Source organism: Ovis canadensis, chromosome 22, assembly GCF_042477335.2.
Source record: "Ovis canadensis isolate MfBH-ARS-UI-01 breed Bighorn chromosome 22, ARS-UI_OviCan_v2, whole genome shotgun sequence".
Lineage (NCBI taxonomy): Eukaryota > Metazoa > Chordata > Mammalia > Artiodactyla > Bovidae > Ovis > Ovis canadensis.
In genome coordinates this window covers 35,820,723-35,846,584 of record NC_091266.1, presented here as the reverse complement: position 1 = coordinate 35,846,584, position 25,862 = coordinate 35,820,723, and the positions used below count along the sequence as shown (strand labels likewise).

The window sequence follows — 25,862 nt, the reverse complement described above, 5'->3', positions numbered from 1 at the left end:
AGCAGAATTTCTCAAGTTCCCTCTCACAACCACTAGCCGATTGATTTCAATTTCCTTCCAACTTACTAGAAATTTGGGTATCTGTGAAAGAAATTTAAAATATCAATAACCTCAGGTATGCAGATGACACCACCCTTAAGGCAGAAAGTGAAGAAGAACTAAAGAGCCTCTTGATGAAAGTGAAAGAGGAGAGTGAAAAACATTTAAAAAACTAAGATAACAGATTCTGGTCCCATCACTTCATGGAAAATAGATGGGGGAACAATGGAAACAGTGAGAGACTTTATCTTCTTGGGCTCCAAAATCACTGCAGATGGTGACCGCAGCCATGAAATTAAAAGATGCTTGCTCCTTGGAAGAAAAGCTATGACAAACCTAGACAGCTTATTAAAAAGTAGAGACACTACTTTTCCAACAAAGGTCCATCTAGTCAAAGCTATGGTTTTTCCAGTAGTCATGTATGGATGTGAGAACTGGACTATAAAGAAAGCTGAGTGCCAAAGAATTGATACTTTTGAACTGCAGTGTAGAAGACTCTTGAGAGTTCCTTGGATTGCAAGGAGATCAAACGAGTCAATCCTAAAGGAAATTAGTCCTGGATATTCATTGGAAGGACTGATGCTGAAGCTGAAACTCCAATATTTTGGCCACCTGATGCCAAGAACTGATTCCTTGGAAAACATCCTGATACTGGGAAAGATTGAAGGCAGGAGGAGAAGGGGATGACAGAGAATGAGATGGTTGGCTGGAATCACCGACTTGATGGACATGAGTTTGAGCAAGCTCTGGGAGTTGGTGATAGACAGGAAGCCTGGCATGCTGCCGTCCATGGAGTAGCAAAGGGTCAGATATGACTGAGCAACTAAACTGAACTGTGAAATAATTTAGGTTAATGATGATGAACATTAACATTTATATAGAACTAGCAATTTGTTAAGATGTTTCATACAGGGTACAGGAGAGTCATGGACATTGTGAGCAGATTTCCTGAGAATTGTGAGAAGCCTTCATTTTGCGAATTAGAGATGTTTGGCCCTGCTTTCTTCAGAATCTATTGAGAGACAATAGCTTCTTTCTCAGCTTCTGGATTCTCTCTCATTGGGTGCCCACTCTACTTGAAGAATTAAAACAGACTATTTCTTTAGGATTGTTACTGTAAACAAGAGGGTACGTGGAGAACAGCAACACTGTGTTGAACTGCTGAGGGTGCTTTGCTCAGTACTTTGCTCTGCACACTCCCAGCCTATAGGTAAGTCCAAAGCAACTGGGTCCCTGGAAAAATCACTCTTCCTTTTGCTAAAAATAGTCAAAGTGAAAAAATTTAAGTTTGCTAATTCCAAGGCCCTATTTGATCTGATTAAGATATAAAGACTCAGGGCTTACTTGGTGATCGAGTGGTTAAGAATCCATCTGCCAGTACATGGAACACGAGTTCGATCCCTGGTCCAGGAAGAATCCACATGCTATGGAGTAATTAAGCCTTTCCACTGCAACTACTGAGCCCATGTGCCTAGAGCCCACCTTCTGCAGTAAGAGGAGCCACCATAATGAGAAGCCTGTTCACTGCGACTAGAGAAAGCCTGCACGCACTTAAAAAAAAGATACAATCAGGCAAAAGGCAATTCTTTAAACAGAAAACTCATGAACGCTACCACTTGATGAGGTATTTTAACATGTCCCTTGACCATACTACCATGGCACTGAACACCAACAGATGAAAATCTCTGGATTGAATTGAAAGATAAGGAAACAATGGATTTTACTGCAATGCACTTTTTAGAAATTAAGGCAATAGCTGTCTCTGTTGTACGAATACATTTCATTCTGGTTCAGTAGTGTTCTACTTCTGAACTCGTAGCTACTGGCTTGAATCCCTGCCATGCTCCTGGTATCCAGCCTCAGCAGAAGCCCCAGTCCTGTCCTGATGATTTGGCCTGTTGACATGCCTTTCGTGGCTTCCAGCAGCTGTAGACTCCTTAAGCCTTGATTTGTTGCCCTCTAGGCTACTTGCTCGGAGAAGGCAACGGCACCTCACTCCAGTATTCTTGCCTGGAAAATCCCATGGATGGAGGAGCCTGGAGGGCTGCAGTCCATGGGGTCGCTGAGGGTTGGACACGACTGAGCGACTTCACTTTCACTTTTCACTTTCTTGCATTGGAGAAGGAAATGGCAACCCACTCCAGTGTCCTTGCCTGGAGAATCCCAGGGACGGGGGAGCCTGGTGGGCTGCCGTCTATGGGGTCACACAGAGTCGGAAGCGACTGAAGCGACTTAGCAGCAGCAGCAGGCTACTCGCTTGGAGAATCCCAGGGACTGGGGAGCCTGGTGGGCTGCCATCTATGGGGTCGCACAGAGTCGGACACGACTGAAGTGACTTAGCAGCAGCAGCAGCAGGCTACTTCCTTTCAGACTCTGATTTGCAATCTTCAGCTCCATTGCTGTCTACAGCTCGATGAAACATGAAGTAGAGAATACACACCTATGGCTTAAGACTCGTTTGCACCACAGTGTTAGGATGATTTTGGTGGAAATGGAGAAGTAATCCTCAAAGAAGCATAACGGGTAAGAATATGGGATTCAGTTCAGTTCAGTCGCTCAGTTGTGTCCAACTCTTTGCGACCCAATGAATCGCAGCACGCCAGGCCTCCCTGTCCATCACCAACTCCCGGAGTTCACTCAGATTCACGTCCATCGGGTCAGTGATGCCATACTAAAGCCCTCCATTAAGCAGGGCCACCTGGGGTAGAGGTATCCCAATGCTTTGGAATACATTCCACCTAGTTCAGTGTTTCTCAATGCTGGCTCTATACAAGAATCATCTAAGAAACTAACAAATACACTGAAGACTGGATCTCATGCCCAGACATCCTGATTTCATTTGTTTGGGATAGAGCCATGACGCCAATAGTTAAAAACATTCCTCAGGTAATATCAATGTTCAGCCAAGTCTGAGAATTATTACTTGCTTTACAGTCACGGTTCTCAAAGAGTGGTCCCTGGACTATCAGCATCACTTGAAATGCAAATTCTCAGACCCCACTCTAGACCTAGTAAATCAGAATCTTGGGGGGTACAGTCCAGCGATCAGTGGTTTAATAAACTTTTAGCTGGTTATGATGCAGGCTAAAGTTTGAAAACCACTGGTTTATAGGTAGGCTCTATGGCACTCTGGTTATTTTTCTGATGACCTCTACTGAGGAAGAGAAACAAGCACTGAGATTTCTAATACAATCCTCTTCCTTTCTGTGTACTTGGTTTAAGTCACAAGATGTTAAGTACTCATGAAAGGAGAGAAAAGAACCTCCTGGACAAATGATAGTTGTGTGGCAAGCTGATGAATGCTTTCTCTCATATGATGTGGTGGTTATGGTATTTTGTTACAGGGCACCGAGTGGCAGGTGACTCTTTCATGCTGAGCCTGGAAAGAAGTTTCTTTCTTTTTTTAAAAAATATAAATGTATTTATTTTAATTGGAGGCTAATTACTTTACAATATTGTATTGGTTTTGCCAATACATTGACATGAATCTGCCACGGGTGGGGTCTGAGAATTTGCATTTCAAGTGATGCTTTTGTACCAATGAGACAAGTTTGAGGTACTGCACCATCTATTAGGCTCTTAGTATAACTAAGGTCAATAAAATTTCCCACTTCTGAAAGTCAAACTAGTCTTTTCTGTTGCCCCAAGAATCCAAAGGGTGGTCCTAGCGCTGGTTACTGGTAGTGCCCTGTCTTCACTACCTGGCATTAACATGCCCAAGCTATAAGTCAGACTTCTTAGAAGGGTGACTAGGTTTTCAAACATTGCTTTTGAAGCAGTGGTTCTCAACTGGGGCTGATTTTTGCCTCCCAGGGAACATTTGGCAGTCTGGAGACAATCTGGCTTGTCACAACTTGGGGCAGGAGATGATACTGGCATCTAGAGGTTGCATGTAGTGTTGCTCTACAACAGCCTCAACATAAGGAGTGTCAAGGTTGGAAACCTTGCCCTAAAGAAAGTTATAAGTGTCTGCAACATTACAACTGTACTTTGGTATTTGAAGAAGTTGGAATAACCTCCAAAGGTCCTTAATAAATGTAGCTTCTAGATGGTTTAGGCATATCCACAGAGAAGAGCTCTCAAGGACCCTATTAGCATACCTCCTATGCCTTGAAAATAAAATAAAATAATTGATTTGCTTTCTCTTTCAAAAATAGTTATAGCACTTTGGTAAGGTAATTGTTCCCAAGATAAAATATAGAAGCTGGGGGAAAGCTTACTGCTTGAAAATAGAGAACCAAGGAAAGCAGAAATCATTTTATGGTTTTATGGTTTCTGCCTCACTTATGACCTTCACCTTGTAAAATCTAGTGGCTTTGCTACATTTTTATTCTTTCTGGTATCCCTACAATATCTTTTATTCATTTGGTAGGCAGTATTGAGTGCCTCTTTCCTTCGTTTTTTTTAAAAATATTTATTTTTTATTTGGCTGTGCCAGGTCTCCGTTGCAGCCTGAGGGATCCAGTTCCCTGACCAGAGATTGAAACTGGGTCCCTTGCATTGGGAGCACTGGACCACTAGGGAAGTCCCAAGTGCCTCTTCTTCCTTATTGTGGTCTTGGTGACTCTCTATCACTTGAAGTGTGGGACCAGCAGCATTGCATATCACCTCACTCAAAATGCAGGCTCTTGCATTTGAGTCAGTTCTAATGAAGTGGATGAACCTAGAGCCTATTATACAGAGTGAAATAAATCAGAAACAGAAAGCCAAATATCCTACATTAACATGTATATATGAAATCTAGAAAGATGGTCCTGATGAACCTATTTGTAGGGCAGCAATGGAGACGCAGACATAGAAAACAGACTTGTGGACGTGGGGGAGCGGTGACAGAGAGGGTGGGATGAATGGAGAGAGTAGCAAGGCAATGTGTACACCGCCGTATGAGAAACAGATCGCCAGCAGAAATTTGCTGCTTGGCTCAGGGAGCTCAAACCAGGGCTGGTGACAACCCAAAGGGTGGGAGGGAGGTCCCAGAGGGAGAGAACATATGTATACCTATGGCTGATTCATGCTGAGGTATGCAGAAACCAATACAATATTGTAAAGCAATTATTCTTAAATTAAAATGAATGACTTTAAAAAATGATGCAGGTTCTTGGGTTCTATTCTTGACTTACAGAATCTGGATCTTGGTGGGTGGGGTCCAGACAGCTGCTTTAATGATATCCCAGGTAATTCTTATGTACATTAGAGTTTGAGAAGCACTGCTCTTGACACTTGCTATTCAGTGTGGCCCTTGAACCAGGCATCTCAGGATCACCTGGGAGCTTGGCAGTTTGAGTCACAATCTGTAGGTCCTCAGGTGACTCTTATGACTCTTATGGAGTTGAGTATGAGAAGAGCTGGCCAAGACTACCCTGTTTTTCTTTCTATCCTTATGACTAATATTTTTCTGCTCCCATTGTGGATTCCTTTACTTTATCCTCACCTGAAGGTAAATATTGGAGAAGGAAATGGCAGCCCACTCCAGTATTCTTGCCTGGAAAATCCCATGGACAGAAGAGCCTGGAGGGCTGCAGTTCAGGGGGTCACAAAAGAGTCAGACACAAATTAGCAACTAAACAACAACAACAACAATGATAAATATATCTTAAAGACTTTAGCTCAGTGATTCTCGACACTGGCTGCCTGTGGGAATTAGCTGGGGAGTTTAAAACCTATTGAGACCTGTGTCCCACCCAGGAAAGTTCTGACCTAATTAGTCTGGCGTGTGGTCCAGGCATTGGGATGTTCAAAATATCTTCAGTTCAGTTCAGTTGCTCAGTAGTGTCCGACTCTTTGTGACCCCATGAATCGCAGCACACCAGGCCTCCCTGTTCATCACCATCTCCCGGAGTTCACTCAGACTCACGTCCATCGAGGCCGTGATGCCATCCAGCCATCTCATCCTCGGTCGTCCCCTTCTCCTCTTGCCCTCAATCCCTTCCAGCATCAGAGTTTTTTCCAGTGAGTCAACTCTTCTCATGAGGTGGCCAAAGTACCGGAGTTTCAGCTTTAGCATCATTCCTTCCAAAGAAATCCCAGGGTTGATCTCCTTCATAATGGACTGGTTGGATCTCCTTGCAGTCCAAGGGACTCTCAAGAGTCTTCTCCAACACCACAGTTCAAAAGCATCAATTCTTCGGCGCTCAGCCTTCTTCACAGTCCAACTCTCACATCTATACATGACCACAGGAAAAACCATAGCCTTGACTAGACGGACCTTAGTCGGCAAAGTAATGTCTCTGCTTTTGAATATGCTATCTAGGTTGGTCATAACTTTCCTTCCAAGGAGTAAGCGTCTTTTAATTTCATGGCTGCAGTCACCATCTGCAGTGATTCTGGAGTCCCAGAAAATAAAGTCTGACACTGTTTCCACTGTTTCCCCATCTATTTCCTATGAAGTGATGGGACCGGATGCCATGATCTTACTTTTCTGAATGTTGAGCTTTAGGCCAACTTTTTCGCTCTCTTCTTTCATTTTCATCAAGAGGCTTTTTAGCTTCTCTTCACTTTCTGCCATAAGGGTGGTGTCATATGCATATCTGAGGTTATTGATATTTCTCCCGGCAATCTTGATTCCAGCTTGTGTTTCTTCCAGACCAGCGTTTCTCATGATGTACTCTGCATATAAGTTAAATAAGCAGGGTGACAATATACAGCCTTGACGTACTCCTTTTCTTATTTGGAACCAGTCTGTTGTTCCACGTCCAGTTCTAACTGTTGCTTCAATAACACTGTCAGTAAAATTGTTAAAAAGCTTGCTTCTTACTTAAATTTTCCGACTTGTTCAAAAACAAATCTCCCTCCCACTTATGTTCTGGCCACACCCTGGGGAACAGGCACTCAATACAGATGCCTTCATGCCTGGGACCCTCCCACTTTTTCTCAGTTCTGGTAAGCAGACGGTATTGATAGGAAGGCCCAGGCTGAGCATAGAAAGTGAAAAACAATGTGAAAACCAGTTAACAGTGTGATTAAACACGGGGAGACTCATCCACCCAGGCAGTTATTTGGCATTTTCTAGGCTGGAGAAAGACCCGTTGATGGACTGTTTGCCAACAGCTGGTGAGGACTCAGCGTTTGTGCTGTGAGTCCCCTTGTGTGACCCTGCCGCTTGCCCGCTAAGGGCATGGCCTGCACAGCATGGCTTACCCGCCTTCCACAGAGCCGTCCTCTGTTCGCTGTTGGAGTTGAAAGCTTTTGCAAATCTATGCGACTCTAACAAGCAGTCCAGCAGGTGACTCTAAAGTGGGCAGTTGCGGTTAAGAACGTCCACTCCAATCCCTGATCCTCTGCTCTTCTCTCTCCTCTGGATTAAATATCCCTGGGACTTCCCTGTAGTCCAGTGGTTAAGAATCTACCCTACAATGGAGGAAATGTGGGTTTGATCCCTGGTTGGGGGACTAAGATCCCACATGCTGTAAACAGAAGCCAGTGAGCCTCAACTAGAGACTGAAGATCCTGCATACAGCAACTAAGATGGAGCCAAATAATCAATTAAAAAAAAAAATCCCAGCAGAGCTTTTCAATGTCACCATTACCTCTTTCCTGAACTAAATTTATATCTTAACATCAGAGTCTATTTTGAACTGTCTTTAGACATTGTGCCTGAGCTTTCCCCTTGTCTTGTCAAAATCACTTATCCAAATAGGAACACACGATCTCCAAGACCCACTATCCCAATCTGCCTTCCTCTTCACCATAACAAACGGCACCTTCAGCTCTAACCCAGGAGTCAGTTTTTACCTTCTTTCCCTTTGCTCCTATTTAGAAAAAAAAAAAATCCCAATAAACTTCCATTTCTTTTTCCTCTTCATTCTCTCAACTGGTATTTATTAAATACTACTATGTGCCAAGCACTCATCTAGGCACTGGGCATGCAGGAATGAACATGATGGACAAAATCACTTTCCTCCTGTAGCTTACATTCTAGTACGTGGGGTGAGAGATAATAAGGCAGATAAATATACGAACTCTATTGCTCTGGCTACGGGAAAAGCACAGCAGGGAAGACTGGTGAGGGAGTGTGTAGACGGAGTGAGTATGTAGTATAGTTCTAGGCAAGGGTTGCCAGATAAACTCCCTGAGAAGCTGGTGTATGAATACAGATCTAAAGGCGGTGAGGTAGGGAGCCCTGTGGATACCTGGCGGATATCAGCAGCATAAGATGCAAAGGCCTTGAGTTTTGGAAGTGTAACTGATGTGCCCGAGGAACGGTTACAGAGTGAAAGAGGACAGTAGAGGGCCAAGGTCAAGGAGGAAAGGGGTGGGGTATTTGCCACTTTGATAGATAGAGCCTGAAAGGTCTTTGTGAGGACTTAGGCTCCTCCTCTGGGTGAGATAAAGCCACTGTAGAGTTTTGTGTTTGTGTCTATGTTTGGTTTTGGCAAAAAAGTGATATGATCTGACTTCCATTTTAAAAGAATTTCTCTAGCAGCTGTTTGAAGAGTGGACACAAAGTGGGCAAAGGTGGAAGCAGAGAGACCTCACAGCTCTGGTATGCATCCAAATGAGAGATGGCTGATGGCATGGACCAGGGAGTATTGGAGGTAGTGAGATGTAGACAGATTCTCTATATATGTTGAAAGCAGAACCCATATGAGGGACTGGATGTGTGGCAAAAGAGAAAGAGAAGTTTGGGCCTGAAAAATTAGAAGAATGGAACTGCGATTTAGGGAGTTGGGGCATATTGCGCAAGGCGTAGATTTAGCAAAGAGAGCAGAAGTTCAATTCTGGATAGTTTGAAGTTTGAGATGCCTTTTAAGCCTCCAAGTGGAGGCATCAAATGTCAGTTAGAAATTTAAGTCTGGTTTAGGTTGGTGATCTTTGGGAGAATGAAAGAAATAAAGGGAGTAAGAGAAGACAAAGAGATTTATTTCTCAGCCCTGGGCACTCCCAACATTCAGAGGTCATAGAAATGCAACATTCAAGCAACAGAGATTTGAGTGTCTGATAGGGGTAGGTCCTGTCCCAAGTGCTGACAATGTATCAGTGAATATGACATAGGAGGAACCGAAAAGGAGACTGAGCAGGAGTGTCCAGAAGGCAATGAAGCCTCATATTTCCCTCTTTCCAATTGCAAGTATATCGTTAATTTCCATACTCTTATTGTATCCTGGAGAATTGCACCAATATCCTACCCAGTTCTCCTGTTGGTTTTTTTCTGCTGTAATCAATCCTATCCAGTAAAAACAGATTGACTGTCCCCAAACACTTATGAGGTTATTCCTCATCTCAGTAACATGGGACAGGTGACCGGGGAAGATCATTTCTGAACTCTTCTTCCTGCCATTAGAGGCCTCCATGGCTTGGGGTATATGCGTTGCCTTCTTTCCCACTAACTCTATCAAAATACGTCTTGCCAAAGAATTGAGGCTTTTGAACTGTGGTGTTGGAGAAGACTCTCAAGAGTCTCTTGGATTGCAAGGAGATCCAACCAGTCCATCCTGAAGAAAATCAGTTCGGAATATTTACTGGAAGGACTGATGCTGAAGCTGAAACTCCAATACTTTGGCCACCTGATGAGAAGAACTGACTCATTTGAAAAGACCCTTATGCTGGGAAAGATTGAAGGTGGGAGGAGAAGGGGATGACAGAGGATGAGATGGTTGGATGGCATCACCGACTTGATAGACATGAGTTTGAGTAAGCTTCGGGAGTTGGTGATGGACAGGGAAGCCTGGCGTGCTGTGGTCCAGGGGTTGCAAAGAGTCGGACACCACTAAGTGACTGAACTGAACTGAACTGCAGCTTTAAGAGCTTTCATTGATCTGGTATGATATTTGTTTGTAGATTATGTTTTTTTATTTACCGTGCCTGAGGAAGGTCATAGTGATACAGAAGGAAACCTAACTGATGACAGGATAAAAGAAATGCAAGAAAATTTCCACAATCAGTTTGGTCTCTGGGCCCTATCCAAGGTAAACAGCTGTCATTCTTATTTTCTTATTATATACAATGACTTCCATATGGGCTGAATCAGGGAAAGCACTTGTTACACAAAAGAACTAACTAGATAGAATTCATTTAGCTAGATCAGTGAGGTGAAAGGCAAATGGGGGAGTGTCTTAAGTACTATATAAGCATAATCTTTAGCCTTCATGTTAATCTTACAATGTAGGATCAATATTACCATTTTTAAAATATTGTCATTTTAAGAAGGACGGTAAGCCTCATTTGGAGTGGTGGAGTGACCTGCCCTAGGCATACAGCTAGTAAACAGAAGAGCGGGGCCCAGGTTCCTGTGACTATGTCTGGCTGTGGCTCTCTGGTCTGAGACAGAGAATCACAGATGTGGCTTCTGGTTCTGCCTCAGTCACTAACACTGAACAGGACACTTGTGTCTCCAGATCCCATGTGCCTCTTCAACAAAATGGGGATAAATTCTACTGACTTCACTTGCATGGTGAACACAAAATGAATTACTGTTTGAAAAGATCTTTGCAAATGTAAATGCTTTGCAACTATAAGGGATTATCATCGCTATTTTTATAATTTGTCTTTTCTGGGCCTCAGCTTTCTCTGCCTTAAAATTAAAAGACAAGGGGATTTACCTGGTAGTGCAGTTGATAAGATCCTCCTGCCAATGCAGGGGACACGGGCTCAAGCCCTAGTCAGGGAAGATTCCACACACCTTGCAACAACTAAGCCCTTACCCTACAACTGCTGAGCCCCCATTCTCGAGCCTGTGAGCCATAGCTACTGAAGCGCGCATGCCTAGAGCCAGTGTTCCCCAACAAGAGAAGCCACTGAAGTGAGACGCCTATACACCGCAACAGAGTCAGCACAGCCAAAATAAATAAAGAAAAATTACAAAAGAATTAAAGGGTGGGATCAGGTGAGCTCCAAGGTCATTTTTCATGCCCTAAAATTCTATACTAAACAGTCTTGGGCCACAAAACCAGTTTGGCTTAACAGGGTGCTTCTTTGTGATGAGATGTGCTTTGCTTAATCACTTAGTCATGTCCGACTCTTTGCAACCCCATGAACTGTAGCTCGTCAGGCTCCTCTGTCCATGGGGATTCTCCAGGCAAGAATACTGGAGTGGGTTGCCATGTCCTCCTCCAATGTGATAATATATGACATACCAAAATTTTAACAGTGCCAATAATTACAGCCTCTTATGTTTACAAAGGAGCTTGAACTCCTAAGTTTTATATTTTAGTATTAAAGAATAAGATCAGAAATGTTACCTTGACACAAGCTAGACTTTTTAAAAAAATTTATACAATCATATCAAATCACTTTCTATCAAATCAGGAAGAGCAACACAAAAAATATCCTACCAGTCCTGCAGCAACCACCTTAATCTGGAAAAGCAAAACAGTCCCTTTTTCTAGTTTTTTTTTTTAAAGTCTGTACTTTATAGTAATCTTGCCTTACTTCATCAGAAATAATCAATGCATTTATCACAAAAAAACTTCTCGAGCCACTAAAAGGCAGTTATTAAAAAAAGCCAGCCATGTCACCCAGAACACCATGGTAACCAGCACCACCAGGGCATGAAGAAAATAGTTGTTAGTCACTAGACTCTAAGCTGGCTGGCAGTCTGTTCTTGCTAAGCAACACTACAAAAATAGCAGCGTAACCACCCATTATCTGGAGGTGACTTCACACGGTTTTGAGTCTGGTCCCAGGAGGAACTATTCTAGGTCTGTACACCAACCCCATACCTGAGACTCCCAGTCCAAGCCTAACTAATCATTTATTCAACAAATATTTATCGAAGCCTATTGTACGTCAGGCATATGATTCCCAACCCATGTATTTACTTGGTTTCTCAGTTAAATAGAATGATTTTGTGATGAGCGAGGTGGGGACAGGGCTTTGCTTGAGGCTGACTCAAAAACAACTAGCAGCTGACAGCTAAAGGACAGAGAAAAATAAAGAGCAGAGAACTGATTTATAATGCAGCATAAAATAACTACACTCTCATGACCGTGCTCATGCGTCATCAAGAAAAGGTTGTTATATTTAGGATCCTTTATTAAGGCAGGCAGGAACGGGCATAAAACATTTTAGAAATATCACCACCAAACATGGTGAAAATATACAGTTTGGGCACTTGGAGAGAACATAAATTATGTTTGACAAACGTCTCGATCTGCCTAGTTTCCCATTTTGCTGGAAGAAAAGGAACAATATAATCACAGCTTTAACAGCTTTTGAAGGTCCTCTCGGCTTCTTTTCCTTTTCTCGCTCAAGCTCCTGCCTCAGCTAGAATGTTCTTTCCCTTCATAACTGCTTATCATACTCCTTCTTCACTCACTTTCTCAGAGAAGTTTTCCCAGATCCTTCCAGGGAATCAGTTCTCCCTAGCAGCCAACCCTCCTCGGCCCCCCATCACCCATAGATGTTGTCTGGATGCCCTTGTCTGTGCCCTAGGCTACTCTGTATCATTTCCATCAGGGTCCTTCCTCTTTTCATGCTCTTGGATATTTATATTCAAATCCATCTCCCAGAGCCCTGGTAGCCCAGCATTCTGATAACGTCGATAGAAAGAAGACTGGTTGGCAGAGGTGGTGCTTTCCCCACTGGGTGTCAAATGGCCCAGGAACCCTGCAGGACACCCACTTGGCCCTCTTTCCTCAGAGCCTTTTCAGGTCTGTTGCCTTCTCCTGGAAAGCTCTGGTGAACTCCTCTCTACCCTTTAGGATTCAGCACAAATATCACTTGGGGAAGGGGTGGTTTATCCCAACCTGTAAGACCAGGTCAGGACCCCCTATTATATGCTCTCAGAGCTCCCTATGCTTTTCCTTCAGATAACTTGTCTTCCTTTGTAATTGTTTATTATTAGTGTGTATCTCCTTATTTGACTGCAAGCACCAGGAAGACTGGAGGCCTCATAGAGAATAATGTCATACAGAAGGAAGGAAGCGGGGAAGGGAAGAATGGAAGGAAGAATTGAGAAGAATCTAGTTTGGAAAGGAATAGACAGCAGCAAATAGAGGATTGAAATTGTTATTCAAGGTCCAGGAATCTCTAAATATGGGCCTAGAGGTAAAACAGTTTATGCTGCTGCTGCTGGTGCTGCTGCTAAGTCGCTTCAGTCGTGTCCAACTCTGTGCGCCATAGACGGCAGCCCACCAGGCTACCCTGTCCCTGGGATTCTCCAGGCAAGAACACTGGAGTAGGTTGCCATTTCCTTCTCCAATGCATGAGAGTGAAAAGTGAAAGTGAAGTCGCTCAGTCGTGTCTGACTCTGTGCGACCCCATAGACGGCAGCCTACTAGGCTCCTCTGTCCTTGGGATTCTCCAGGCAAGAATACTTGAAAAATCTATTCACCACTAAAAAACTAAGATCATGGCATCTGGCCCCATCATTTCATGGCAAATAGAAGGGGAAAAAGTGGAAACAGTGACAGATTTTAGTTTTCTTGGGCTTCACAATCACTGTGGACAGTGACTGCAGCCATGAAATTAAAAGACGCTTGTTCCTTGGAAGGAAAGCTGTGACAGACCTGAAAAAGTGAAAGTGAAAAATATAGTGAAAAAGAGAGTGAAAGCTCAGTTGTGTCCAACTCTTTGTGACCCCATGGACTATACAGTCCATGGGATTCTCCAGGCCAGAATACTGCTGTGGGTAGCCTTTCCCTTCTCCAGAGGATGTTCCCAACCCAGGGATTGAACCCAGGTCTCCCGCATTGCAGGCAGATTCTTTACCAACTGAGTGACAGACCTAGAAAGCTGTATTAAAAAGCAGAGATATCACTTTGCCAACAAAGGTCTGCATAGTCAAAGCTTTGGTTTTTCCAGTAGTCATGTATGGATGTGAAAGCTGGACCACAAAGAAGGCTGAGCACTGAGGAACTGATGCATTTGAATTGTGGTGCTGGAGAAGACTTTCAAGAGTACTTTGGACTGCAAGTAGATCAAACCAGTCAGTCCTAAAGGCAATCAGTCCTGAATATTCATTGGAAGGACTGATGCTGAAGCTGAAACTCCAATCTTTTGGCCACATGATGTGAAGAACTGACTCTTTGGAAAAGGCCCTGATACTGGGAAAGATTGAAGCCAAAAGGATAAGGGGACAACAGAGCTTGAGATGGTCAGATAGCATCATTGACTCAATGGGTATGAGTTTGAACGAACTCCGGAAGATAGTGAAGGACAGGGCAGCCTGGTGTGCTGTAGTTCATGGGGTTGCAAAGAGTTGGACATGATTTAGTGGCTGAACAACAATAGAAAAATCTACAGAACCCCTGCCCTGAGACACCAAATGCTTTAAGGGAGCCAGAAACATGACCAAGTGTATCTGGTTGTTAAAAAGTAGAATAGAGGTGAGCTACTGTGTCCTCCAAGTAAAAGAGGACCCACAAAACATGATAAAAAGAGGAAACAGAATTTGACTGCCGTCTGTGGGGTTTAGATTAGATATAAACAGAGTCTGATAACAAAAGGCTGTTATGTCCTAGAAAGGATAAGTAAATCTAAAAAAAAGAGTGTGAATTAGACTCTCTCTCAGGTCTTTCAGTGCTCCTTTCAGTTCAGATTCGCTTGTTACCTGGTGTATCTACTGCTAGGCTAAGAAAAAAAGAAGATTGCTGCTGCTAAGTCGCTTCAGCCGTGTCCAACTCTGTGCAACCCCATAGACGGGTGGGATTCTCCAGGCAAACTGGAGTGGGTTGCCATTTCCTTCTCCAATGCATGAAAGTGAAACCGCTCAGTTGTGTCCGACTCTTAGCGACCCCACGGACTGCAGCCTACCAGGCTCCTCCGTCCATGGGATTTTCCAGGCAAGAGTACTGGAGTGGGTTGCCATTGCCCTCTCCAAAAAGAAGACTACTGCGTAAAAATATTAAAACAATCATAATGAAAAGTTGTAAAGAAAGAAATATAAATCAGCAAGTGTAGCACCTTGTATAATTAATTATTTTCACTTTTCCTTGGTTTCTTTTATTCTTCCTCCCTGGATATGATGGACTATGCTTTGTTTACTGTTACTCTAATTATTGTTTAGAAGGTAAACATCTTATTCTAGAGTTTTACTAATTATTATATAGCAAATGTTTAACACATTTTAAAGCATATTACCTCTAATTATATTGGTGAAATATAATTTTGAGTGAAATAACTTTTTATTTTCTTTTATAGAAGACAAAAAAAAGGAGCATTAATGTTTTGGCAGCTTTTTATAGAATTAAACAGTGGGATGACTATTCTTTCTGCTAAAATAGCTCACAATAGAATTTGGAGTGATGAAGCAAAACACCGACTTTTCAGATTATTCCCCAGTGAAAATGTTACACTGTGTGTCTGTGCCAGAAGCACTTACTGGCTGGTTGGCTGTACTTTAGGGAACAAATCACATGCAGTAGACCAAAAATTGAAGTGGACCTTTTTCAGCCCCATAATTGCTGCTCAATGTCTTTCTTGTTCACGTCTATATTCCCAAGTCCCACCCAGGTGCCTGGCCCAAAGCAGGAATTCAATAAATATTAATTGAATGAATGAATGAATCAATCAATGAACAAAGGCCGAGTTTGAAAACAGCAAAAGGCCATTTACATAATTTTAGATGGCTATGCTTGCCTACAGATCGAGTAACCCAACATTATATGGATTTTGCTATCTTTTGTTTAGGAAGACAGAGCTATATTGTCTAACCAAGTTAGATACTGGAGCTATAGTACCCAGAGGCCTTCAACTTTGGAACAAAGCTTTTTTCCTTCCCCGTGTTATCTATGCAAGATTAGTTTTCTCCTAAAAACAATCCAATAAATAGAAGAGCAAATTTTAGAAATGAAGTTCAGTAAATTTCTAGGGCTGTGTTTTATGAATTAGTGTTCCCAAATTATAGAACTCAACTCAAGGAGACTACTGTGAAAATAATACCACCTCTTCAAAAAATCACTCTTCAGATTAGAATGAGATATTTGATCTCTGGAAGAAAGTAAGACCAGAGGGTTTTTCTTTTTTTCCTGTTTAAGAATTTAATTTATGTTGTTATTGCATGCAACATATTTTTATCATGACAAAATATTAAAAGTTATTATTTCAGGACAGTAGAATGATTATCTTCTGGTGATTTTCATACTTTGTTCTACAGTTTTCAATTTTCTAGAGTGAATAAGTACAGAAACTTAAAACTTTAGTAAAAATTTTGTAAAAGCAAGATAACTCTATCATAATTACTGTCTTCTCCATAGTCTCATTGCACATTAATATTTCTATTATTTCATTTTTGCTTTCTCTGGTGGCTCAGCTGGTAAAGAAGCCACCTGCAATGTGGGAGACCTGGGTTGAATCTCTGGGTTGGAAAGATTGCCTGGAGAAAAGAATGGCTATCCACTTCAGAACTCTGGCCTGGAAAATTCCATGGACTATGTAGTCTATGAGGTTGTAAAGACATGACTGAGCGACTTTCACTTTCACATTTGCTTTAACAATTTATGTACAGGTCTGTCTTATCCACATAACTTACATGCTAAGCTATGACTTGTGAAATGTAACATTGTAGGAAGCTGGGGGGAAAGACCAGTTCAGGCTGCCTTCTAGCTTTTCAAAGGGGAAAGCTATTTTCCCATTAGGCTGAAGGCTCCTTGAGAGGAGGGATTGTGTCTCATATACCCAACTCTTAGCACAGTGTTTGGAAAGAGCTAAATAATTGTTACCTAAAGAAGTAAAGAAACATAATGCTGCTGCTGCTTAGTTGCTTCAGTCGTGTCTGACTGTGCAACCCTATGGACTGTAGCCTGCCAGGCTCCTCTGGTCCATGGATTTCTCCAGGCAAGAATACTGGAGTGGCTTGCCACACCCTCCATCAAGGGATCTTTCCAACCTAGGGATTGAACCTGGCTCCTGCATTGCAGGTAGATTCTTTTACCACTGAGCCACCAGGGAAGCTCAAAGAAACAAATACATAACACTTTCCCCCTAACATTTAAACTTTGACTTTGTCCTTCTGCATGGTCCAAAGTGATTAGACTAAAGACAATGAATGATTCATTTACTAGAGCTCTGCAGATCCCTTCCATTATATTCAAGTTTAACTCCTTCCAGTCATTCATTCAGTCATTCAATAAAGACTTACTGTCATTCAATAATGATACTTACTGTGTCATATCCATTGTTAGGTGCTACAGCTACAAAGGTAGATATGACAGCCTCTGTCCTCCAGATGCTCTTTATATGGATGGGTGGCACTTTTCAACAGACACTAATGATACCCCGTTAGTTCAATAATGGAGATATTGAAGAATTAAGTTGGCCAAATCTGAGGTTTACAGGAGAAGTTTCGCAGAGGAGGTGGCCCTTGTGCTGTGTGTTAAAGGAGGGGCTAGAGTAGGAATTGGGCTTCCCTGGTGGCTTACATGGTAAAGAATCTGCCTGCAATGCAGGAGACCAGGGTTTGATCCCTGGGTTGGGAAGATCTCCTGGAGGAGGAAATGGCAACCCGCTCCAGTATGTTTGCCTGGAGTAGGGATTAGTCGGGTGATGTATGTTTCTGTCAAAGAGGACAGCATGAGTAAAGGGACAAAGGCAAGAAATAGCACAGTGTGGCCATGAAGTTTGGCCTTGCTGGAGCATAAAGCTGTGGGAGTGATAAGTCTGCAGGGGAGGGCTGGGAGCAGGTCCTAAGGGCACAGCTTAGACCTCATCCTGCAGGCAGTGGGGAGGACTGCAGAAGTGTGTGAAGCAGAGGATGATGACACCAGGCATTATTTATTGGCTCCAGAGAGGATGGATTTGAAGGTGGAAAAAAAATTGGAGGACGTAGAACTTCTTAGGAGGCATTTGCGCAAATGAGTATGTAATAGATTTGTGTTTATATTTAGTAATCAGAGCTAACATTTATTTAGCACTTATTATATGACAGTTACTAAATAAGCTGTATTATGGAATATTGTTTTGCTGGTGCTGCAATATTGTCTTAATATTATCTTAATATTTCAAATAATCCTGACTCCAACAGGCACTCTGTATCAACCTAGAGGGATAGGATGGGGAGGGAGATGGGAGGGAGGTTCAAATGGGAGGGGATATATGTATACCTATGGCTGATTCATGTTGAGGTTTGACAGAAAACAAAATTCTGTAAAGCAATTATCCTTCAATAAAAAATAAAGTAAAAAATAATCTTATTATTACCCTTATTTTACAGCTAATGAAGCAAAGAGTTAAATAAATTGCCCAAGGCCAGGATGCAACCCAGTGGGGTCTGGTACCAAAGCTTATGCTCTTAATTCCTATCTCATTTGTTTAATTTCTGTCTCCGGTATTAGTATGAAAGCTCCATTCAGACAGGGGCCCTGTTGGTAGTATTCTCCACTGTGCCTACACAATATCATTTATTGAATAAAATTAAAGAATAACCTAAGTGGAATAAATAGTGGATTAAATTATGCATAGGTATTCAATAAAAGAAATATGCAATATTAGCAAACTTTTTGCAGACTTTGTTCAAATATGGGGCTGACTTTGGAGATTATTATGGACTGAATGCTTGTGTCCTTTCCCCTCTCCAAATTAACATGTTGAAGCCCCAACCCCCAGGGGGCCTCTAAGGTTCAATGAGATCAGAAGGGTGGGGTCCTAATCCAAAAGGACTGGTAATTTCATGAGAAGAAGAGAGGCCGGAGCTGTTTCTCTGTCTCCCTGTGTGTGTGCACTAAGGAAAGACCACGTGAGGACACAGGGGGAAGGTAGCTGTTGGCAAGCCGGGGAGACAGCTCTTATCAGAGAGCAAATCAGCTGGAACCTTGATCTTGAACTTCTCGCCTCCAGAAAAGTGAGAAAATAAATTTCTGTTGTTTAAGCCATTCAATTTGACATCTGTTGTGGCAGCCTGAAATCACTGTGGCAGACAGTGATTAATAGGATGGGTGAGGGGAAGGAGAGAATTTCTAGCCTGGTAGCCTGTGGGCACAGTGGTGCCACAGACTGGGGTAGAGAACCCAGGAAGAAGAAAGATTGGTCACGGTCCATGGAACAACACTAATTATTCTGTACTTAAAGTTCACCTCACTCACAGAAATAAAGTTGAAATCAGCCATTTAAGATCATTTATTCAATAAATACTTATTCAAGCTCTTGTCATGATGGCCAGGACTTTCCTGGCGGCTCAGCAGTAAAGAATTTGCCTGCCATCGCAGGAGATGTGGGTTCGATCTCTGGGTTGGGAAGATCCCCTGAAGAAGGAAATGGCAATCCCCCCCAGTATTCTTGCCTGGAGAATTCCATGGACAGAGGAGCCTGGCTGGCTATAGTCCATGGGGTCACACAGAATCAGATACGACTTAGTGACTAAACAAGAAGAAGAAGAAGTAGTCATGAGGGCCACTGTGTTTGTTCTGAGCACATAGAGTAAGTAAGATTCATTCTCCGCTCTCAAGGAATTCAGTCTAGTGGGGAGAAACATTGTTCCTTTTTGTAAAGCTAGCATGCTTGCTTTCCTTTCCCCCACATCTAAACTTGGAACTCCTAAGAAATATATAGAGAAAATCTTAAATGGATATGAGCTTTGGAGTCACAAGACCCAGACTTGAATCTGGGCCTTGGAATATACCAACCAGGTGAATGATGATCTTAGGCAGAGCAAGTAACTCTTCTGATTCTTATGGTCCTCACCTACACCCGGAGAGTTGTTTTACAGGTAAGAGAGGTAGAAGTTTTTTGTAAAATTCATATTAGCAATCAATGTAATTATAAAAAGCTACATTTTCAACCTGCAGAAACAGGAGGTGAATCAGTCACGGGCAGCAAGTCTGAAGTGAAAGATCAGCTTTGAACTCTTTGGATGGCAGGAGTTTTGGGATGACACGTGGTGGGGAAAAAATGGGCTTTCTGGTCCTTCAATCTGGTTCAAATCATGATTCAGGCAATTATTAGCTCTGGAAAGTTGAGCAAGTCATGTAATCAGTCTGAGCTCTAGTTTCTTCATCTGTAAAATAGAGTTAATAATTCTTACCCAGGAGGGTTGTTCTGAGTATATAAAGAGCTTGGTGTGGTGCCTAGCAGAGCTGTTGCTCAATTAATGGTAACTGTTGTTCCTATTAAAATGACCATTTTCCTCTCCTACCTCCTATGGGGTTTGTTTAGGCGGTTAAATTACCTGAAGTACAAGGGAGTGAGAGAAATGGAAGGGCTGTTATGACTTGACTAAAATGTTATTTTTAAAGGTAAAGAAAGATAGTTTAATTCAGTTTTCCTCTCCTAACCTATGACAAAAACATATCTCTTATAAAAAATTACCACTGTATTATATGGCTTGGAGTCAGAGAAGACCTACCGTAATAATTATACCTTATATTTATTCTATTCTAAGTTAATCTACCAATCATTGTTAATAAGCTCCTCATAAGGCAATGCTTCTCAATATTTAATGTACACTTGAGTCTCTTGGGGACTTGCTAAAATGCAGATTTTTATTCAGTGGATTTGGAGTGAGGCATGAAAATCTGCATTTCTAAAAAGGTCCCAGGTGAGGCCCATGCTTCTGGTTCATGGACCACACTTTGAGGAAGGAGGGAGGTTCTAAGGGGGTATGGAAATATTTTCCTTGGTGTAACTACCTGCTTCTCTTTGGAGATCTACCTAATTGCAAACTAACCACTTGATAGAACACTACCAGGCCTCTTTTAGACCAGATTTAGAAATTCTGCAACAAGACTCATATCTAATCAATTCTGACTTTTTCGAGCAACATACTTATGTGCGAGGCACAGTGCAAGGTGCCAGAGATAAAGTGGTTAGAAAGGCACAGTTTCTGCTTCAGGAGACTGCCTTTATTCTAACACTGTCCTCCCTTGGAGACTGTTATCATTCTTAGGGCAATCTTATTGTCTCCCCTGTTCCCTAGCTCCATATAGATGCCCAGGAAATAATCAATGAATAAATGAGTTCCCAGGAATTTCATTAAAAATGTTGTCTGGCAGAGAAAGGCAAATGCTGTATGATATCACTTATATGTGGAATCTAAAAAATAAAACAAAGTAGTGAATATAACAAAAAGAAACAAGACTTATAGATACGGAGAATAAACTGGGGATTACCAGTGGGGAGAAAAAAGAGAGAGGGGGCCCCATTGGGGTAGGGGACTAACAAGTACAAACTATTATGTATAAAATAAACAAGCTACAAGGATGTATAGTGCAAACCAAGGACTATAGCCAATATTTTACAATTACTATAAATGGAATGTAATCTCTAAGAATTGTGAATCACTATGTTATATACCTGAAACTTATATAATATTGTATATCAACTATGCCTCAATAAAAAAAAAATCTTGTCTAGCAGTGCATGACAATGAACACTATCTTGGCTATCACGTGTAGAAAGTGAAAGTAGCTCAGTCATGTCTCATTCTTTGAGAGCCCATGAATCTGCCAGGCTCCTCTGTCCATAGAATTCTCCAGGCAAGAATACTAGAGTGGGTTGCCATTCCCTTATTCAGGGAATCTTCCTGACCCTGGGACTGAACCCATGTCTCCTACATTGGCAGGTGGATTCTTTACCATCTGAGTCACCAGGGAAGCCCAATCACATGTAAGAGGTGGTTAAATTAAAAAGGGGCTAATAGGGTGAGCCTTAGGGCTTCCCAGTCCATTCTAAAGGAGATAAGTCCTGGGTGTTCTTTGGAAGGACTGATGCTGAAGCTGAAGCTCCAATACTTTGGCCACCTCATGCGAAGAGTTGACTCATTGGAAAAGACTGTGATGCTGAGAGGGATTGGCGGCAGGAGGAGAAGGGGACAACAGAGGACGAGATGGCTGGATGGCATCACTGACTCGATGCACATGAGTCTGGGTGAACTCCGGGAGTTGATGATGGACAGGGAGGCCTGGCGTGCAGCATTTCATGGGGGTCGCAAAGAGTCAGACACGACTGAGCGACTGAACTGAACTGAACTAGGGCTTCCCAGGTGGCTTAGTGGTGAAGAATCTACTTGCCAATGCAAGAGACGAGAGTTCAATTCCTGGGCTGGGAAGATCCCCTGGAGCAAGAAATAGCAACCCACTCCAGTATTCTTGTCTGGAAAATCCTATGCAGGAGCTTGGTGGACTACAGTTGATGTGGTTGCAAAAGATTTGGACACGACTTAGTGACCAAACAACAACAACAAGGGTGAGCTGATTACTGATTGGTCAGTAATCCAATCTGACTGGTGTCCTTATAAGAAGAGATTCACACACACACAGAGACTCCAGGTATGAGAACACACACACACACCGAGCGGCCACTCTGCAAGGGCACAGCAAGAAGGCTGCCATCTATGAGCCAAGAACAGTGACTTCAGAAGACATCAAGCTTGAAGACATCTTAATCTTGGACTTTCAGCCTCTAGAACTATAAGATAATAAATTTCTGTTGTTTAAGCCATGCAGTCTATGGTATTTTGTTACGGCAACCCTGGTAAACTAATACAAATTTTCATAACTTTTATGCCCAGAATCAAGACTCTGTTCTGGAGGGTACACAGAATGTCCGAAAAATGCTAAGAATGGATGGATGAACCTCCAAGTGCAGTAGGGTTGAGTCATGGAAGGACTTGGGGGAGACAGAAGAGGGTGAGACAGTAGCCCAGATTGGGTTAAAACAGCTGCAATATATGTACCTTTCCTTTCCCTTCTCATGATCAACACAAAATACAGGATTGTTCTTGCTCCAAATCTGAGATCAAAAGTAGGTTTTTTGACTTTTTCCTCCTTCTCAGGTTATGTTTTGATATTCAATACAATTTTACTTGTTTAAAAATGTTGTGGCAGGAGGAAGACCACAGATTTCTCTCTGAAGGCAAATTCTTCATATACAAAGAATACCTGTGCTGATAAAATAGGTAATGAGACTGAATTTTTGACAAACAGAAAAATATATCAAAAACACGCTGTCAAGTGAGATTTCTGCTAGCCACAGGGAGCTACATTTGCAACCAGATTCTAAAGTTAAGGGATTATTTTTTTGCTTTGCTTTGATTTCAATAAACATGCCAACTCATATGTATAGATGAATGCCTCTTTCAAAATTCTGGGAGGTTCTACACTTATTCTAACTGTGTCACTGTTTTCAAATAATTTCTTGAATTGCTTTAAGGGTCTGTGAGATGGTCTTCTGATAGCTCTCAATGGTGACTCGTGAAGGTAGATTTGACTTTCAAAAACAACCCAGGGTCCTTCTGGGTCAACTCTGGTTAACCAGGGGGACCAGTCAAACTGTAATGTCAAGAGGATCAGCCCTAAAGCTTTCAGGCTGATTTTTCTGGAGTGAATCATTCTCAACCTCAGAAGACAGTTTCCAAAGGCAAACCTCAGATATGTAGTAAACATATTACAGGCATGACAACAAGGGCAGGGGATGTGACTGCTCTGAAGGAAACCCCAATCATTTGGATATGCAAGTTTTTTAGTGGTTTCCTTTACCAGAATATTTCCTCAGGTCTAGATCTACTTTACTTCATGAGACCACAGATTCCAGAAATCCAAGGATGTCACTGCCTTGGTTAACTTTTCATCTCCAACCTGGGTACTTGGTCTGTGTCCAAGACATAGCTGATGGAAAGATCAATATGGGGGAAAAATAGCTAAGATGCCTGTGGCTTGCGCTATGTGATTCAAAGGGCAAATCTAGGACCCAGAAAGAAGCTCTGGAGACATAAATTTCTGCTCCTAGTAAGAAATACATTGTCAGCAGCTGGAGCTGTCCAGCAATGGAGTTTGCTCTGGAATTGGAAATGGTGAACTTCCACCCAGAGCGCAGAGTTCAAGGCAAAGACTACTTGTTACAGGAACCTTTAGAGGTTTCTCCTGCAATGAGGAGCTATGCAGTGTCCACCAAGGATTAGCCCCTGAGTCCTACCTGCACAATACCTGACAATTGGTGGGCCCTGAAAAAATACTGGAATGGAACGAATGAGGCATGCAGTGAATCTTGTGAAGAGGCAGGGACTCAATCAACCTCAAGGAAGGTAGGGAGGAGTGCAATGAAAAGACCCAGGGAGCCATGAGGTAGGACCTTCCTCGCTTTTTGGTACCATAGGAGAGAAGCTGCTCTGGGTACCTGAAGCCTCAAGTGTTTACGAAAGGCTACGGTCTACGGCGGGTCGCACCGAGTCGGGCACGACTGAGCACGCAAGCACTCCAATACTTTTAAAGAGGGGAGGAGTGGAGGGAGGAGATAGGCCACATGCTCACCCTTCTTAAATTCCTCCAGCACTGTGTCCAGCCGGGTATCATTGAAGACGCAGTGGAGGGGCCGGTTGTAGAAGCGGGTGACGGTGAGGAGCGGCGTGCAGTCGTCGGGGTCCACGAAGGCCAAGTCCTTGACAAACAGAATGTCCACAATGTTGTGCCGCTGGTCGCCCTCGTATACGGGGATGCGCGTGTAGCCGCTGCGCAGGATCTCGGAGACTGTCGCAAAATCCAGCACCGCGTCGGAGCGCAGCATGAAGCAGTCCCCGAGGGGGGTCAACACCTCCTCCACCACTTTGGTGCGCAGCTCCAGGGCGCCCTGGATGATGTTGAGCTCCTCTTTCACCAGGTCGCTGTAAGGGTCCGCGGCTCGCAGCGTCTCCAGCAGCTTCTCCCGCGTGTAGAAGGTGCTGATCTCCTGGCGCAGCGCCCAGTCGAGCAGGCGGCCCAGTGGGTAGCACACGGGGAAGGCGGCCGCCATCAGAAGCCGGGTCAGGCACACGCTGTGCGAGGCGATGGCCAGCCCGTGCCGCGAACACACTGAGTAGGGGCAGATCTCGGCGCCCAGGAACACCGCGCCGGTGCACACGAGCGCCGGCAGCCAAGGGAAGTGAATTCCCGCGTCGCTGTAGTCCTCCCCCGTGCCCCCGAAGCCCGGCGGCAGCGAGGCGTACAGCCAGCCCGCCAGGGCTGCGTTGGCTCCGGCTTGGCCCAGGAGCAGGGTGCAGAGCAGATGGGTTCCCCTGCCGCGCACGGCCTGCACTCGGCGCGCCTGCTCCTGCTCGGCGGCCGAGCCGCTGTTCCGCAGCACCCGTAACTCCACCGGGTCCAGCGAGAGCAGGCTCAGGCGTAGGCCGCTGAACAGGGCAGACAGGGCGAGCAGCAGGAGTGCTCCAAGCGCCCGCAGCCAAGCGGGGGGCAGCAGGTCCCCGCCGGGGCCGTACAACCGCGGGCGGACGCGCAGCAGGAAGCCGCCGGCGGCGCCGTGGTGGTGCCAGGCGCGCCCGTCCCAGGCGCACAGGGAGAAGAGCTTCCCGCCACCGCCCGCGCCGCCTCGCTCCGCCTCGCCCTTGCGGAGTTCCCGCACCCGCACCTGGACTAGGGCTGAGCCCGCCACGCCTCCGGGGCGCAGGGGCCCCAGGACCTCCACGTCCGATGCCCAGCCGCTCTGCTCGCGGCAGCGCTGCGGCCCCGGGGGGCGCGTGGGCACAGCGCTGGGCGCCGCGCCACTCCCTCCCGGAGGCTCCTCGATAAACACGAGCCGTGGAGCCCAGTCGCCGGTGCTGTTCTCCCCCGGGGTAAAGGTGGGTGCGGGTACCGGCGCCGCGGGCGCCGCGGGCCCGGGCTGGAAATAGACACGCAGGAGGAAGCTGGTGCCTTCGGCGGCGCGCAGGGTGCCCCCCTCTAGGGACACGCGGCCTCCGGCGGTGTCCTCGGGCCGCAGGCCCAGTAGCCAGGCGGCGGCGGCCGGGGGCCGAGGGGATAGGGAAAAGAAGAGCAGAAGCACAGCGCCCCGGCTGCAGCAGTCTCGGAGCCTGACACCCACCGCTGCAGCGGCCGCCGCCATCCTGCACCCGGCGCGGCTGCACGTGATACTGCAGAAAGCCGAAAGAGAGCTGGAGGGAGGAGGAGCCGAAGCCGGGAACCCGGCCCCGGGCAGGTCACCACGTGTACGCCCCCCCGCGCGCGTGAGCCGGAGGCCGTGGGGGT

At 44.4% G+C, this 25,862-nt stretch overlaps 1 protein-coding gene across 2 annotated transcripts in view; it reads right to left on the bottom strand.

Annotated features, from left to right (window-relative positions):
• Window positions 1-25,731, bottom strand: part of CNNM1 (cyclin and CBS domain divalent metal cation transport mediator 1) — a 67,398-nt gene extending 41,667 nt beyond the window's left edge. For both annotated transcript variants that reach the window (XM_069566718.1, XM_069566719.1), the window contains exon 1: window positions 24,156-25,731. In XM_069566718.1, coding sequence (XP_069422819.1) covers window positions 24,156-25,719 — 1,564 coding nt within the window. In that variant the 5' untranslated portion in view covers window positions 25,720-25,731. The remainder of the gene's footprint in view (window positions 1-24,155) is intronic.
• Window positions 25,732-25,862: the final 131 nt, after the last annotated feature.